This window comes from Onychomys torridus, chromosome 5, assembly GCF_903995425.1.
Source record: "Onychomys torridus chromosome 5, mOncTor1.1, whole genome shotgun sequence".
Classification (NCBI taxonomy): Eukaryota; Metazoa; Chordata; class Mammalia; order Rodentia; family Cricetidae; genus Onychomys; species Onychomys torridus.
In genome coordinates, this window is record NC_050447.1 from 51351861 (window position 1) to 51364146 (window position 12286).

At 48.4% G+C, this 12286-nt stretch overlaps 1 protein-coding gene across 1 annotated transcript in view; it reads left to right on the plus strand.

Moving 5' to 3' along the window:
* The first annotated feature begins 6900 nt into the window (after window positions 1-6900).
* The window catches only part of Spire2 (spire type actin nucleation factor 2), a 34752-nt gene continuing 29366 nt past the window's right edge, over window positions 6901-12286 (plus strand). The window contains exon 1 of the mRNA XM_036187855.1: window positions 6901-7276. Within this exon, the coding sequence (XP_036043748.1) occupies window positions 7021-7276 (256 nt within the window). The 5' untranslated portion in view covers window positions 6901-7020. The remainder of the gene's footprint in view (window positions 7277-12286) is intronic.

A 12286-nucleotide genomic window follows, 5' to 3' on the forward strand; every position in this document is an offset into this window, starting at 1 on the left:
TATGGGTCTTTGGGGACATTTTTATTCAAACCATAAAACCCATTTGTCTTATTTGGGGTTACTATTGCTATGATATAACAACATGACCAAGACCAAATTGGGGGAGAAAGGGTTTATTTGGCTTACACTTCCATATTCTAATCCATCATTGAAGGAAGTCAGGGCAGGAACCTGGCGGCAGGAGCTAATGCAGAGGCCACAGAGGAGTGCTGTTTACTGGCTTGTTCTCCATGGTTTGCTCAGCCTGCTTTCTTACAGAACCTAGGACCATCAGCCCAGGGTGTGGCCCCACCTACAATGGGCTAAACCATTGATTACTAATTAAGAAATTGCCCTACAGGCTTGTCTGCTTACAGCTTAAGCTTCTGGAGGCATTTTCTCAATTGAGGCTTCCTTCTCTTAGATGACTAATACCTGTGTCAAGTTGATACAAAACTAGCCAGCACACCTTTGCAGTAATTGTCTCTGAGAAGAATGTGAGTGGCTGGGACCAGTGTGGAGTATGAGAGTTTCTAGTATATACCATTTTTGAATCTTTGAACATCAAACTGGGTCAAACTCAATTTGAATGGCATGTATCACAGCCATTTCTTCAGTCTTACAGTGTCCAGGCCCCTGGGAAAGTAGTGGATGCTCATATCATCACCCAAGACTGGATGTCAGCTGTGAGCAGCAGTTGCAGCAACATCTAGTGACCTCCTTGGACAGCATTCCATTCATTTTTGGTCACTGGAGTTTCTGAAACAGTTTCAGAATTGGCAAATGACTTCAACTGTTCCCAATGGGCATCAAACACTCAAGTGCTTTTACCTCCTGATCTCAACAGTAGGTTCCCTTCTCCCATCTCCAGCTTCTGTGTGTGTGTGTGTGTGTGTGTGTGTGTGTGTGTGTGTGTGTGTGTGTTAAATATTTAATTTCATGTGCATTGATGTTTTGCCTGCATGTATGTCTGTATGAGGGTATTGGATTCCCTAGAACTGGAGTAACAGAGAGTTGTATTGTGGGTACTAGGAATTGAACCAGGTCCTCTGGAAGAGCAGCCAGTGCTCTTAACCACTGAGCCATCTCCCCAGCCCATGATCTGTGTTTTGAAGCATCATGCATCTCAAAGGATTCTGACTGCTTCTCTCTCTGCAATTTGGATTTTAGGTTCCCTCTCTTCATTTTGACTTTGCTCTGGAACCTTCTTGTGCCCTGTGGCAATTGTGGTCATATTCTCTGGATCCTTTCTCCCTGCCCAGGTTCAGCCTCTGTATCTCCAACCACTAGCCCAGAAACCTTGTGACACCAATTCCCAGAATCTCTCCCTGTGAGCTGTCCTGGGTTCTTTCATTGGCCAAGTACAGCATGGCTCTATCTGTTACTCCTGGAGATTCATAGCCTTTATCACTATCCTAAAAATAAACCTAAACACAAAACCAGTCTCTCACATTTCAGCTTTTCCTCTTGGACCCTTGAACTCTGGCTCTAACTGGCCACACAGAATGTGACAAAGAGCACATTCAGGGGCCTTGAATTCAGGTAACACAAAGCCTGGTTGCTCGCTGCAAACAGTATACACGAGTCTCTGGGGAGAAGCCGACCTGAATTTGAAATGGACTTGGATTTGGATGGCAGGGGCCCCAGGACTCTACTTTTGGCAGGTGGATCGGTTCTGCCTGTGTCTAGGTGAATGGAGGAGACCTTTGCTCTGAAATTGGCTGTGTGCCTGATTCTCTCTGGCCTCGGTGCCAGGAGCTTCACCTGTTCTGCTGTCATTAGAGGCCCTAGAATCTTGCAGCCCTGCAATTCATACCATGAAATGGCCTCCAAATTGCAGTCAAAGAATACCTGAGCATTCAGAGCGCCCCTACCCCTTACCCACCTGACCTACAGAAACCTAAAATTGGGACTTTTCTAGCATCTTTGTCTTTAAAGATGTTCACAGATTAGCTTCTAGAGATCTCCATCTGTGGCTGCAGAATCATCAGCCCACAGCAATCCGCAGGTGTTGCTACTACACAGGAAAAATTTGCAGTTTCCTCAGAAAATTCCCATTAGTATTTTCAAAGCACCAAGCACAGAGTGTGACCAAAAAATAAACTAGTTCCTACCAAGTACCCAAAGCCCTCACTTACCCCTCCTCCTCTTGTTCCTTTTTGTTTTGTTGTTTGTTTTGTTTTGGTTTTTGGAGACAGGGTTTCTCTGTGTGGTCCTTGCTGTCCTGGAACTCACTCTGTTGACCAGGCTGGCCTTGAACTCATGGAGATCTATCTGCCTCTGCCCTCCAAGTGCTGTAATTAAAGGTGTGTGCCATCACCACCCAACTCAAGTGTCACAACTCAAGTGCCACTTTTAAAGGCTTATTTATTTTTAATGTGCATTGATTTTTTTTTTTTTTTTTGCCTGCATGTATAACAGTTGTGAGTTGCCTTGTAGATGCTGGGAATTGAACCTGGGTCCTCTGGAAGAGCAGTTGGTGCTCTTAACCACTGAGTCATCTCTCCAGCCCTCAATGCCACTTTTTAAAAAACTTTTTTTATTCTTTGTGTCTTTCTTTACATATCTTCACATCATTTTTCCTGATCTCACCCATCTCCCCCCCCCCCCCCCCCCGCATCAAAAAAAGACAAAATAAAATTTAAGAGAAAAGGGAGGGACTGGAGAGATGTCTCAGCAGTTAAGAACACTGACTGCTCTTCCAGAGGATCCGGATTCAATTCCCAGAACCCACATGGCAACACATACCTTGGAGTCTGTAACTCCAAGATCTGATCCCCTCACACAGACATATATGTAGACAAAACACCAATGCACATAAAATAAAAATAAATTAATTTTTTAAAAAAGGAATAAAGGGAGAATCTCCTCATGGAAGCTGCAGTGTGACAGAGTTATCCACACATTTTTACATACAGGCGTTCATTTCAAAGAATCATTGGTCTGGTTTGAGGCCACTGATCTCTGCTGCACCATCGGCACCGGGCCCTCACTAGGACTCTTCCTGGACATCCCATTGCTGCCCTGTGTTGTGGAGATCCTGCAGCCCTGGGTCTGCAGGACCAAGCTCCCTTCTTCCCATGCTGGAGGAGATCACAGATGGAGTGGATGTTGGGGTGGGCCACACAAAACCCTGGTTCTGGGCCTGGGTAGCTGCAGGGTTGGTCAGCCCACCAGCTCTCCAGTCTTCGCCACCGGGGTGAGACCTCCAGCATTACCCTGGCTAGTTCACCCCTTGCAATGATGAGCCATTTCTCCGGATTTCACATCCTCAGGGGTGTGGGTCAGGGCCAGCTCTTCCATGCCTCGGGTGTTCATGGGCAGGGGGCATCTCTCTCCCAACTATGATGCCATGAGACAGATGAGTAATGGGGACAGCTCTCGCATGCTCATTACATTGGGGCTGGCTAGGTGAGGTGTAGGGCCTGCTCTCCCGAGTGTTGCAGTTGGTGGAGGGCAAGGACAGCTTTCCCACTCCTATGACCTCAGGGCCATCTCTCACGCCTGCTTCAGGCATTGATGAGCAGGGTGCGGGGGGCCATGCCACTTTTAACTGTAGGAAACAGTGGAAATAGTCGTCTTGACTGACGTCAGATACAAACTGGTGAGTTCATCACTGCACCAAGAGCACTAATAGGGTCAGAACCCGGTTCATCTAGTTGAAGTTCATCAATCTTTGAGTTGACCCATTCTTTAATTCTGATGGCTGGCTGTAAGTCACTCAGGGCTCCCAGGCTACAAGGCAGAAATTCTTCTTGCTGCTATGGTGGCCATCAAGAGGTTTGGGTCTAATGTCTTACCTGATGTCCATTTCTGGGTTCCTCTGGCACCTTGGGGGATATATAAGTAAATGACCTGGGAGGAAAGAATGCAATGCTTTCTACAAGTGACTACAGAGATGGCTAGTCCTTCTGCTTCCTCGTGTTGGCCATGGCTAAGGGGAATCAGTCATCTTTAGATAAGAGGAAACAGACGGTAGAACCTAATGTGTACATTTATTAGCAATAGGGTCATGGCTTGGTTCAGTTTTAGAGCGTTTTCCTAGTACACACAAGGCCCTAGGTTCAATCCCCAGGATCATAAAAAGATGTGTATGCTATGGCATGGTCCTTCTGTATGCTGTGAATATGTATTTCTCTCATTGCTTGATAATAAAGTTGTTTTGGCCTGTGGCAAGACAGGACAAGGTTAGGTGAAAGAATCAAACTAGGACTCGGAAGAAGAGGGGAGGGATTGACACAGATGCCTGCAAGCAGCCCAAGAAGCAGGATGTCGGAGGACCGGTAAGCCATGGACCACGTGCCAATAAAGAGATGAATAGGAATGGGTTGATTTAAATGTAAAAGCTAGTCACTAACAAGCCTGAGCCATCAGTCAGACATTTATAACTCACATAAGACTCTGGCAATTTGGGAAGCGGCTGCGGGGTATGTGGGAGTTGCCGGTGGGACAGAAACTCCCCTCCAGTTACATGTGTGTATGTATGTGTTTGTGTGCACGTGTGAGTGTGCATGTGTAACCCGCTGTTCTGAATACTACTGATATCTTGGGAGTACTTAGGGATTCTCCCAACAGTAATTCCACGTGAAAAAGCCAGCAGCTGCCTGGGGCCTACACTTACTAGATAAGAACTCGAACAGTTGTAGCTAACAGGAAATTCAAAGCTTTAACAGAAAGAGGGCAGGTGCACTAGCTAGTGTACTGTTGTGACATGATTCTTTAAAAAACAACTGAAGGGAAGGAGAGTTATTTTGGCTTAGTTTCAGAGGTTCAGTCAATGGTCACTTGGCTTTGTTGCTTCTGAATTATGTTGCAGAGCATTATGGCGAAGTGGCTCACCTCACGGTGAACTGGAAAGAGACAAATGAAGAAGAGTCCTAGGAAATGACTCAGTCCTTAAGAACCTGCTTCTGGTGATCTGCTTTCTCTAACTGGGGTCCACCTCCAAACATCCCCACCACTTCCCCGATGCTGCTTAAATTGCAATTCTAGGACTGTCAAGATAGCGAGCAAGCTAAAAAGCCTTGCTATACATGCCTGACTATCTGAGTTCTTGGAAACCACAGTGGAAGAAGAGAATCACCTTCCTAAAGTTGCCCTCTGATCTCCACACACATGCTATGGTACACATGCACCTATGCTCACATCACACACACACAATAACAATAAGAAAATTATGAATCTTTCCATAGATTAGCTACCGATTATGTCAGAGACCTCATGATTCAATCACCTGTTAATGATTGGTGCAAACAGCTAGGGCTCAAATCTTCCACATATGAGCACTGTAATAATAATAATAAGTATTTTTTGCTACATCCTAAATAGCTTCCCCAGAGGTAATTTCCATCCTATGTCCAAATACCCTAGAACTCTAGCCATTCACTTCACTGACTGTAATGACTATAATAGGGTAAGGCAGAGGGAGCCCAGTAGAGAGCCAACCCCCTACCCCACCCCACAGTGCCTGTCTTTCTGCCTGTGGATCAGGGACCCCTATTCACTGGGACTCCCAATCTTACTTTTCCCTGTTCACCTGAGAGACTCTCCCCTGCTGTGATATCCCCAGCTGTACTCCATCACTCCTGGGAAAACAAAGCTTTTAGGTGGCTCACTCCTTGACTGAGTGAGTCATGATCCCAGTTTCTGATGAGCTGGTGTGGAGGCTTTCCTAGTAGGCCATATTCCCACCAATTCTAAAAGCAGAAACTACTCCCTGAGTTGGCGCACAAGCAGCAGCCTGGCCTCTTCAGTGGGCCCTGGCACCACACAGTTGGCATTGTGTGAGTCGGGGCTTCCCTTAAACTACTGGCATACACACTCTTGCTCCTAACATAAACAAGACCCTCGGTGGGAGGTTCCTACTGTTCCTGAGGTAGCCCCTGATGTTTCTGATGACTAGGGGAGAGGAGCCAGAGTTCCAGATTATCTGCACAATGTATTCTGAGCAAAGCAAACTTCCTCTTTCATTTCCTCTTCTCCAGTGTCCTTTGGTCCTGCTAAATCAGTTGTGTCTCATAAGCTTGCAAACTGGGAGAAGGATGTGAAACTTGCCCAGCTGTTGATTATAAACACTTTCAGGCAAAATTCATTTGTATCAAGTTTCTTTCCAGTTGAAGATTAAGAACCTAAAACAAACAACCAGCTACCCCCCTAGACCAAGTCTCCCTCAAATGAGGTGAAACTATCTTATGACTCTGGTTTCATCCTTGGCTGTTGAGAACCTCAGGGAACTCCACGTTCAGAGTTTCCGCTCCAGATCCGGTCAGATCCGGTTCTGGCTTTGTGTTTCCTAGGTGATTCTAGCCGGTAGCCAGACCTGAGACCAATCGCCTTGTTATCATTTATCTTTTGGTTGCGTTTTCTTGCTCTGTTGTTCTCAATAGTTACGAATATGGCTGAGATTTCTTTCAACAAAGCTGTGTGCTGTGCTCAGCTTGATACTACTTCTGTGTCCCGTAGTAGCTGGCCTAGAACGAAGGCAATGCACTCTGTGTTATCACGGTCACATTGTTTGCCACTATTTCTAGCAGAGAAAGGACCTTTCAGGTCTTCCAAAAAGACCTAAAAGCCTTTGTCATTTTCGTGTCCATCACATGATAGAAACCTTCTAAGGTCACTTTGCCATCCAGGCCTTCCAGAAAGACCTCCACAGGCACTGTCTGCTTTGAAGAGCCAGGGGAGTGTACGTGTGTGTATGTTCCCAGTCATGTTCAATGCCTTCTCCCCCCAATTCTCCCATTTCTAATCGCCTCAGTCCTCTGCCCTTGTGCACCCTCCCTCTCCAGCTGACCCTCGGCCCTCCTCCAAGCTCGCCCCTTCCTACCCAGTCTTCCCTTCTCACCCTGTCCGGCCCCGCCTCTTTGACCGCCTGCGTCCTCCTTTCCAGCAGCCCCCGCCCTCACCTGCAAATGCTCTCGAGGGGCGGGGCCGGAATGACAAAGCACACGGGCGGCGCGGGACCCGCCCCCTCGCTCGGCGGTGCGTCGGCCCGCTGTTATGGAGACCCGCGGCGCGCGCGGGCGGCGATGATGGGCGGCCATGGCCCGGGCGGGCGGCGGCGGCGCAGCAGCTCCCGAACGCGCGGGGGGCGCGGCGCGGCCCGAGCCGTGGGAGCTGTCCCTAGAGGAAGTGCTGAAGGTGTACGAGCAGCCCATCAACGAGGAGCAGGCCTGGGCCGTGTGTTTCCAGGGCTGCCGCGGGCTGCTGGGCGAGCCGCGGGGCGTGCGGCGCATCCGGGACACGGCAGACATCCTCCTGCGCAGGGACGGTTCGGTTGGCGCGCGGCTGGAGCCGGGTAAGGCGCCGTGGAGTGGGTGGGGGTGTGGCCGGCGCGGCGGGCGGGAGGCGGCTGAGGACACCGGGTGCCAGGAGATGGGGCCTCGACCTTTCTTCTCTCATCAGCGTGGAGACAGCACTCTGCGGGACCGGGAAGGCCCCACCCTGCCCTCCGAATCTGGGACTCCTTGTCTTCTTTTCGACCTAGGAGAGCCCCACCATCACACACACACAAACCGTCTGGGATAACCTTACCAGCAGCCCATAGATCCTAATGTGCAGGCCAGCGGTCGGTTGGCTGCTTGCGCCCGGGGACGCTTACCCCTAGGGAGAGGGGCTTTGGCAAGAAGCCCGAGTATCTTTTACCTTTAAAGTCCTGGAGCGCTTCATTTCGACTATAGCCTATTCTCTCCAAGCTGGGTTTTGGGGAGTCTGTAGCCCTCTGGCCTTGCTCTAGTAGGGCCTGTGGGTGAATCCTTGAGGCTCCCCATGAAGCTGGTACTCTCCTGGCGACATTGCAGACCTTAAGGTTACATAGAGGTGTGAGTCTTTTTCTGTGTGTGTGGGGAGATTGTGTGCTTTGCTCGGAATCTGTTCTGAGTTGTTACTAATTTCCTGGATTTAATTGTAAGTGCAAGAAAAGTGTATGATTTGTGATTTAAAAAAAAACAAACAAACAACAAAACTTAAACATCAATAAGAACCAACACTTTTGGAAGATTCTTGAAGTCTATTCAAAGTGGTGAGTTCAAGCAGCTATTTACTGTTCCCCTTTAGTCCTCCCTCCCCCCCAGAGAATTGTAGTTCTAGTATACAGCATACAATGATATTACCCTAAAAGTTGATACCCTGTTGGGAGCACAAAGGCAGGCTGTGTGTTTGCTGAATGAAGGCTGGCCTCTCTCCAACCCTGAGAGCCGTGGGCTTGCAGAAATTCCCCTGAGCAGGCATGTGCGGGGGACTAGGGATGAGAAGCAAAGCCCAACAGAAGCAGTGGACAACAGCCGCTTCTGTAACAGGGAGGGCCCATTGTGCACACAGAGGAGCCATCCCTGCTTTCTCAGGCCTTCTCAGCCTGTACCCATTTCCCTCCTCCCTCCACATCCCTGCCTGACACTTGCAAGTTGTTGAATTTTTCACACAAGCACTGATACATTTCACAGGGAAATAATAAGCACAGCACCCAGGTAGGCTGAGGTTTAACCTTGACCACATCTGCTCAGAAAGTGGCATAATTTGCTGAAACTGGTACTCATGCTCTGAATCACTGTATTTCTTCATCTTCCCAAGGCTGGCCTGAAGGGACAGGTACACCAACCAGCAACTGCTCTGACCTGGGGACCCTGCAGCCTGCACATTCATGGAGCTTTACTTCTGAGGCTCTAGCCTCCTTAGGAGACTATTCCTGGACCTACTCCACTGCTTACCGTAGAGAATTTTACCCAGGATCTGGCTCCCAGCACTGCAGAGCAAGATTGCAGGGAGCCTGCTCCATCTAGCCCGCTGATGTTAGAGACAGGGAAGCTGAGGCTTAGGGTTGCAAGTGGCTTGCTGTCATAGTGGTGGGCTACACTGTGAACAAACCAAGCTGAGCTGTTGGGTCTCTCCGGAGCATCCAAAAGGACGGTCTAGCCTGTTTTCCATCCCCCAGAGTTGTGTCTGTACTGCCTTATTGTTCTCAGACCAGTAGTGCTTCCTGCTGGGTCAAAGCTCAGAGAAGGCACTCAGTGTTGACCTTTGGGGGAGGGGACTCTGTCTGTAGCACCAAGGGGTCCAATTTCACTTTCTATTCAGCTTATCTTTGGTGTCCGTTGGTTAACAAACCTTATGAAGGTGAATGAGGTTTATGACTTGCTGCTTTTTTTTTTAGGATAGGATCTTGCTTTGTTGTTCAGGCTGATATTGAACTCTTGAGGTCAAGTGATTCTTCCACTCAACCCTATGATGCTGGGACTACAGGGCCTCATTGGCTCTTTTAAGAATTAAGAGAAGTATGAAGCCAGGTGGTGGTGCATGCCTTTAATCTCAGCACAGCACTCGGGAGGCAGAGGCAGGCAGATCTCTGTGAGTTCAAGGCCAGCCTGGTCTACAGAGTAAGTTCCACGACAGTCAGGGCTACACAGAGAAACCTTGTCTTGAAAAACCAAAAGGAAAAAAAAAATCAACCAACCAACCAAACCAAACAAACAAACAAACCTGCTGTATTTACCAGAACAGTCTCTGAGCGTCACAAATCAGCTGTAAGTTTAGGGTAGCCACCCTGCTGGAAGTAGCCAGCCCAGCATTTTTCTGTAGGACTTGAGCGACTAGTGAATTCCCTTAAGAATTTGTGTAGTTTATTCTTAAAGTAGCTGTCCAAAAAATGTTCATACTTCATTGTCAGCGTTTGAGTTTGTTTCCTAATCTGCCGCATTAGATGTTGGATCCATTGGAGCTTGTCACCCAGTTAGGTCAATCTCTAAGCCATGCAGGTCTTATTCTCTACTTTATTTATTTATTGTTTGTTTGTTTGTTTGTTTTTGTTTGTTGGTTTTTTTGGGGTTTTTTTGAGACAGAGTCTCTCACTGAACCTGGAGCTCACCATTTTGTCTAGACTGGCTGGCAACTGGTATATGTCCCCAGCATTGGGGTTATAGGCCCCTGCTGCTAAGCTTAGCTTTTACGTGGATGCTATAGATCCAAATTCAGTTCTTCATGGAAGACATCTTCATAGTCACCCTAGAGGCACACGCGCTTGCGCATGCATGTGTGGTGTGTGTGTGTGTGATTTGTGTGTGTGTGTGTGTGTGTGTGTGTGTGTGTGTATACATACATACCTGAGAATTCTTGGAACTCAAGACCCTCCAGCCCCAGCCTCTCAAGTGCTAATGTTGTCGCTACACCTGACTTATTTTTTTTAATTAATATTTGTTTTTATCATTTTTAATTGTGTACATTCCTGAGTTCAGGAGGTGTTGGATGCCCCCTGGAGCCAGAGTTCCAGGAGGTTGTGAGCTACCTGACCTGGGTGTGGGGAATTAGACTCAGATCTTCTGGAAGGACAGTAGATACTTTTAACCACTGAGTCATTTGGTGGGGAGCGGAGGGTGAGAAGGTAGATCCCGCTGCAGTAACGTGTAGAGTTACTGAAACTGTATGTTGAGGAAAGAATGTTTTTTTTTTTCTTTTGGGATGTTTCAAGACAAGATTTCTCTGTATATCCTTGGCTGTCCTGGAACTTGCTTTGTAGACCAGGCTGGCCTCGAACTTAACTCATAGAGAACTGCCTGCCTCTGCCTCCCGAGTGCTGGGATTAAAGGTGTGCACTCCCATTACCTGGCTAGGACAGTGTGTGTGTGTGTGTGTGTGTGTGTGTGTGTGTGTGTGTGTGTGTGTTTTAAGCCCAGATAAGAAACTATCAGGTGATGGTTTCCAGGGACAAAGCCAGTTCCTTAAATGGAGTTTGGTTAGACATCAGGAATCCCCACAGTGTTCTCAGTGACCTTTGTCTATCTCAAGCTCCAGGGTAGTTTATTCAGGAACATGACAGGACCACTTCCTAAGTGGGGTTTGGCCATCAGCCTCATGGAGCCTGCAGCTTCCAGGTCCACCAGCCTGAATCTGCTGTCAGTCATCTCTTCCTGCAGGAAACCCATGTGGACAGGCGGAGGCCGAACTGGGGGTTAGGATCTTTCACCGTCCTCCAAAGTGGGAGTGAACGCTATGTCATCTCTTCTCCCGTTACCTCCCTGCTCTCTTTTCATGCTCATGTACATACAATTCTCTATTTTCAGGGTTTGGGGTTTTTGTTTGGTGATTGTGCGTGTGTGTGTGTGTGTGTGTGTGTGTGTGTGTGTGTGTGTGTGTGTGTGTGTCCGTGTCCCACGTGTCCCAGCCTGCCCTTGACTCACTGTGTAACTGTGTTGGTTAGTTCTATGCCAACTTGACACAAGCCGTAGTCATCTGAGAAAGAGGGGACTTCAGCTGAGAAAATGCCCTCCACCAAATTGGCCTGCGGGGCATTTTCTTAATGAGTGATTAATGTGGAAGGGTTCAGCACATTGTGGGTGATGCCAACTCTCGGCAGGTGGTCCTGGGGTATGTAAGAAAGCAGGCTGAGTAAGCCTAGAGGAGCAAGCCAGTAAGCAGCACCCCTCCATGGCCTTTGCATCAGCACCTGCCTCTGGGTTCCTGCCTTGAGTTCCTGCCTTGATTTCCCTCAGTGATAGATTATAATTTGGAACTGTAAACTAAAATAAAGCCTTTCCTCCCCAAGCTGCTTTTTATCATGGTGGTTTATCACGGCAATAGAAACCCTAAGACAGAAACTGAGGGTGACCTTGAACTTGTTACTCCTGTCTCCACCTCCCGTCGACTGGAGTCATAAATGTGTAATATCACACGTGATCTGTGTAGTGTGGAGATGGAACCCAGGGCTTCGTTCACGGCAGGCAAGCATTGTACCAACTGGGCTATATCCCCACACCTGCCCTTACTAACTTTTGATAAGCCTTTTCCCGGGTGGCTCGATCTTGCCTTTGAGGTGCCTCCCAGTTCCATACCCCTTCTCCACCCACCCTTTTCTGCTTGCAGGTCTGAAGCTCACTGTCCCTTGGAAAGTTCTAGATCTCAGTGTTGGGTTTCTGGGGGCAGCTTCCCATTCCAGCTTATCCTGCGTGGATGTGAGGCCTCCCAACCCTGATTGTGTTGTAGACCCGAGCTCCAGTATGGACTAGAACTGACATGGTGTCCGTGGAACTACAGTTATGTTTTCACTCGAGACAAGGTTTCTCTGTGTAACAACCCTGGCTGTCCTGGAACTCACTCGCTAGACCAGACTGGTCTTGAACAGAGATCCACCTGCCTCTGCCTCCCCAGTGCTGGGATTAAAGGCGTGCACCACCACCGCCTGGTATATTTTTTTTACTCTGACTGCCCAGCAGTGCTAAAGAGTAGGCACTTGCATGCCACAGTGGTGGGGATAGGGTGGTGTGAGGCAGTGTGGGTGAGTGAGAGAGCGTGTCCAGGAAGCACAGCCAGGGTTCTCTCC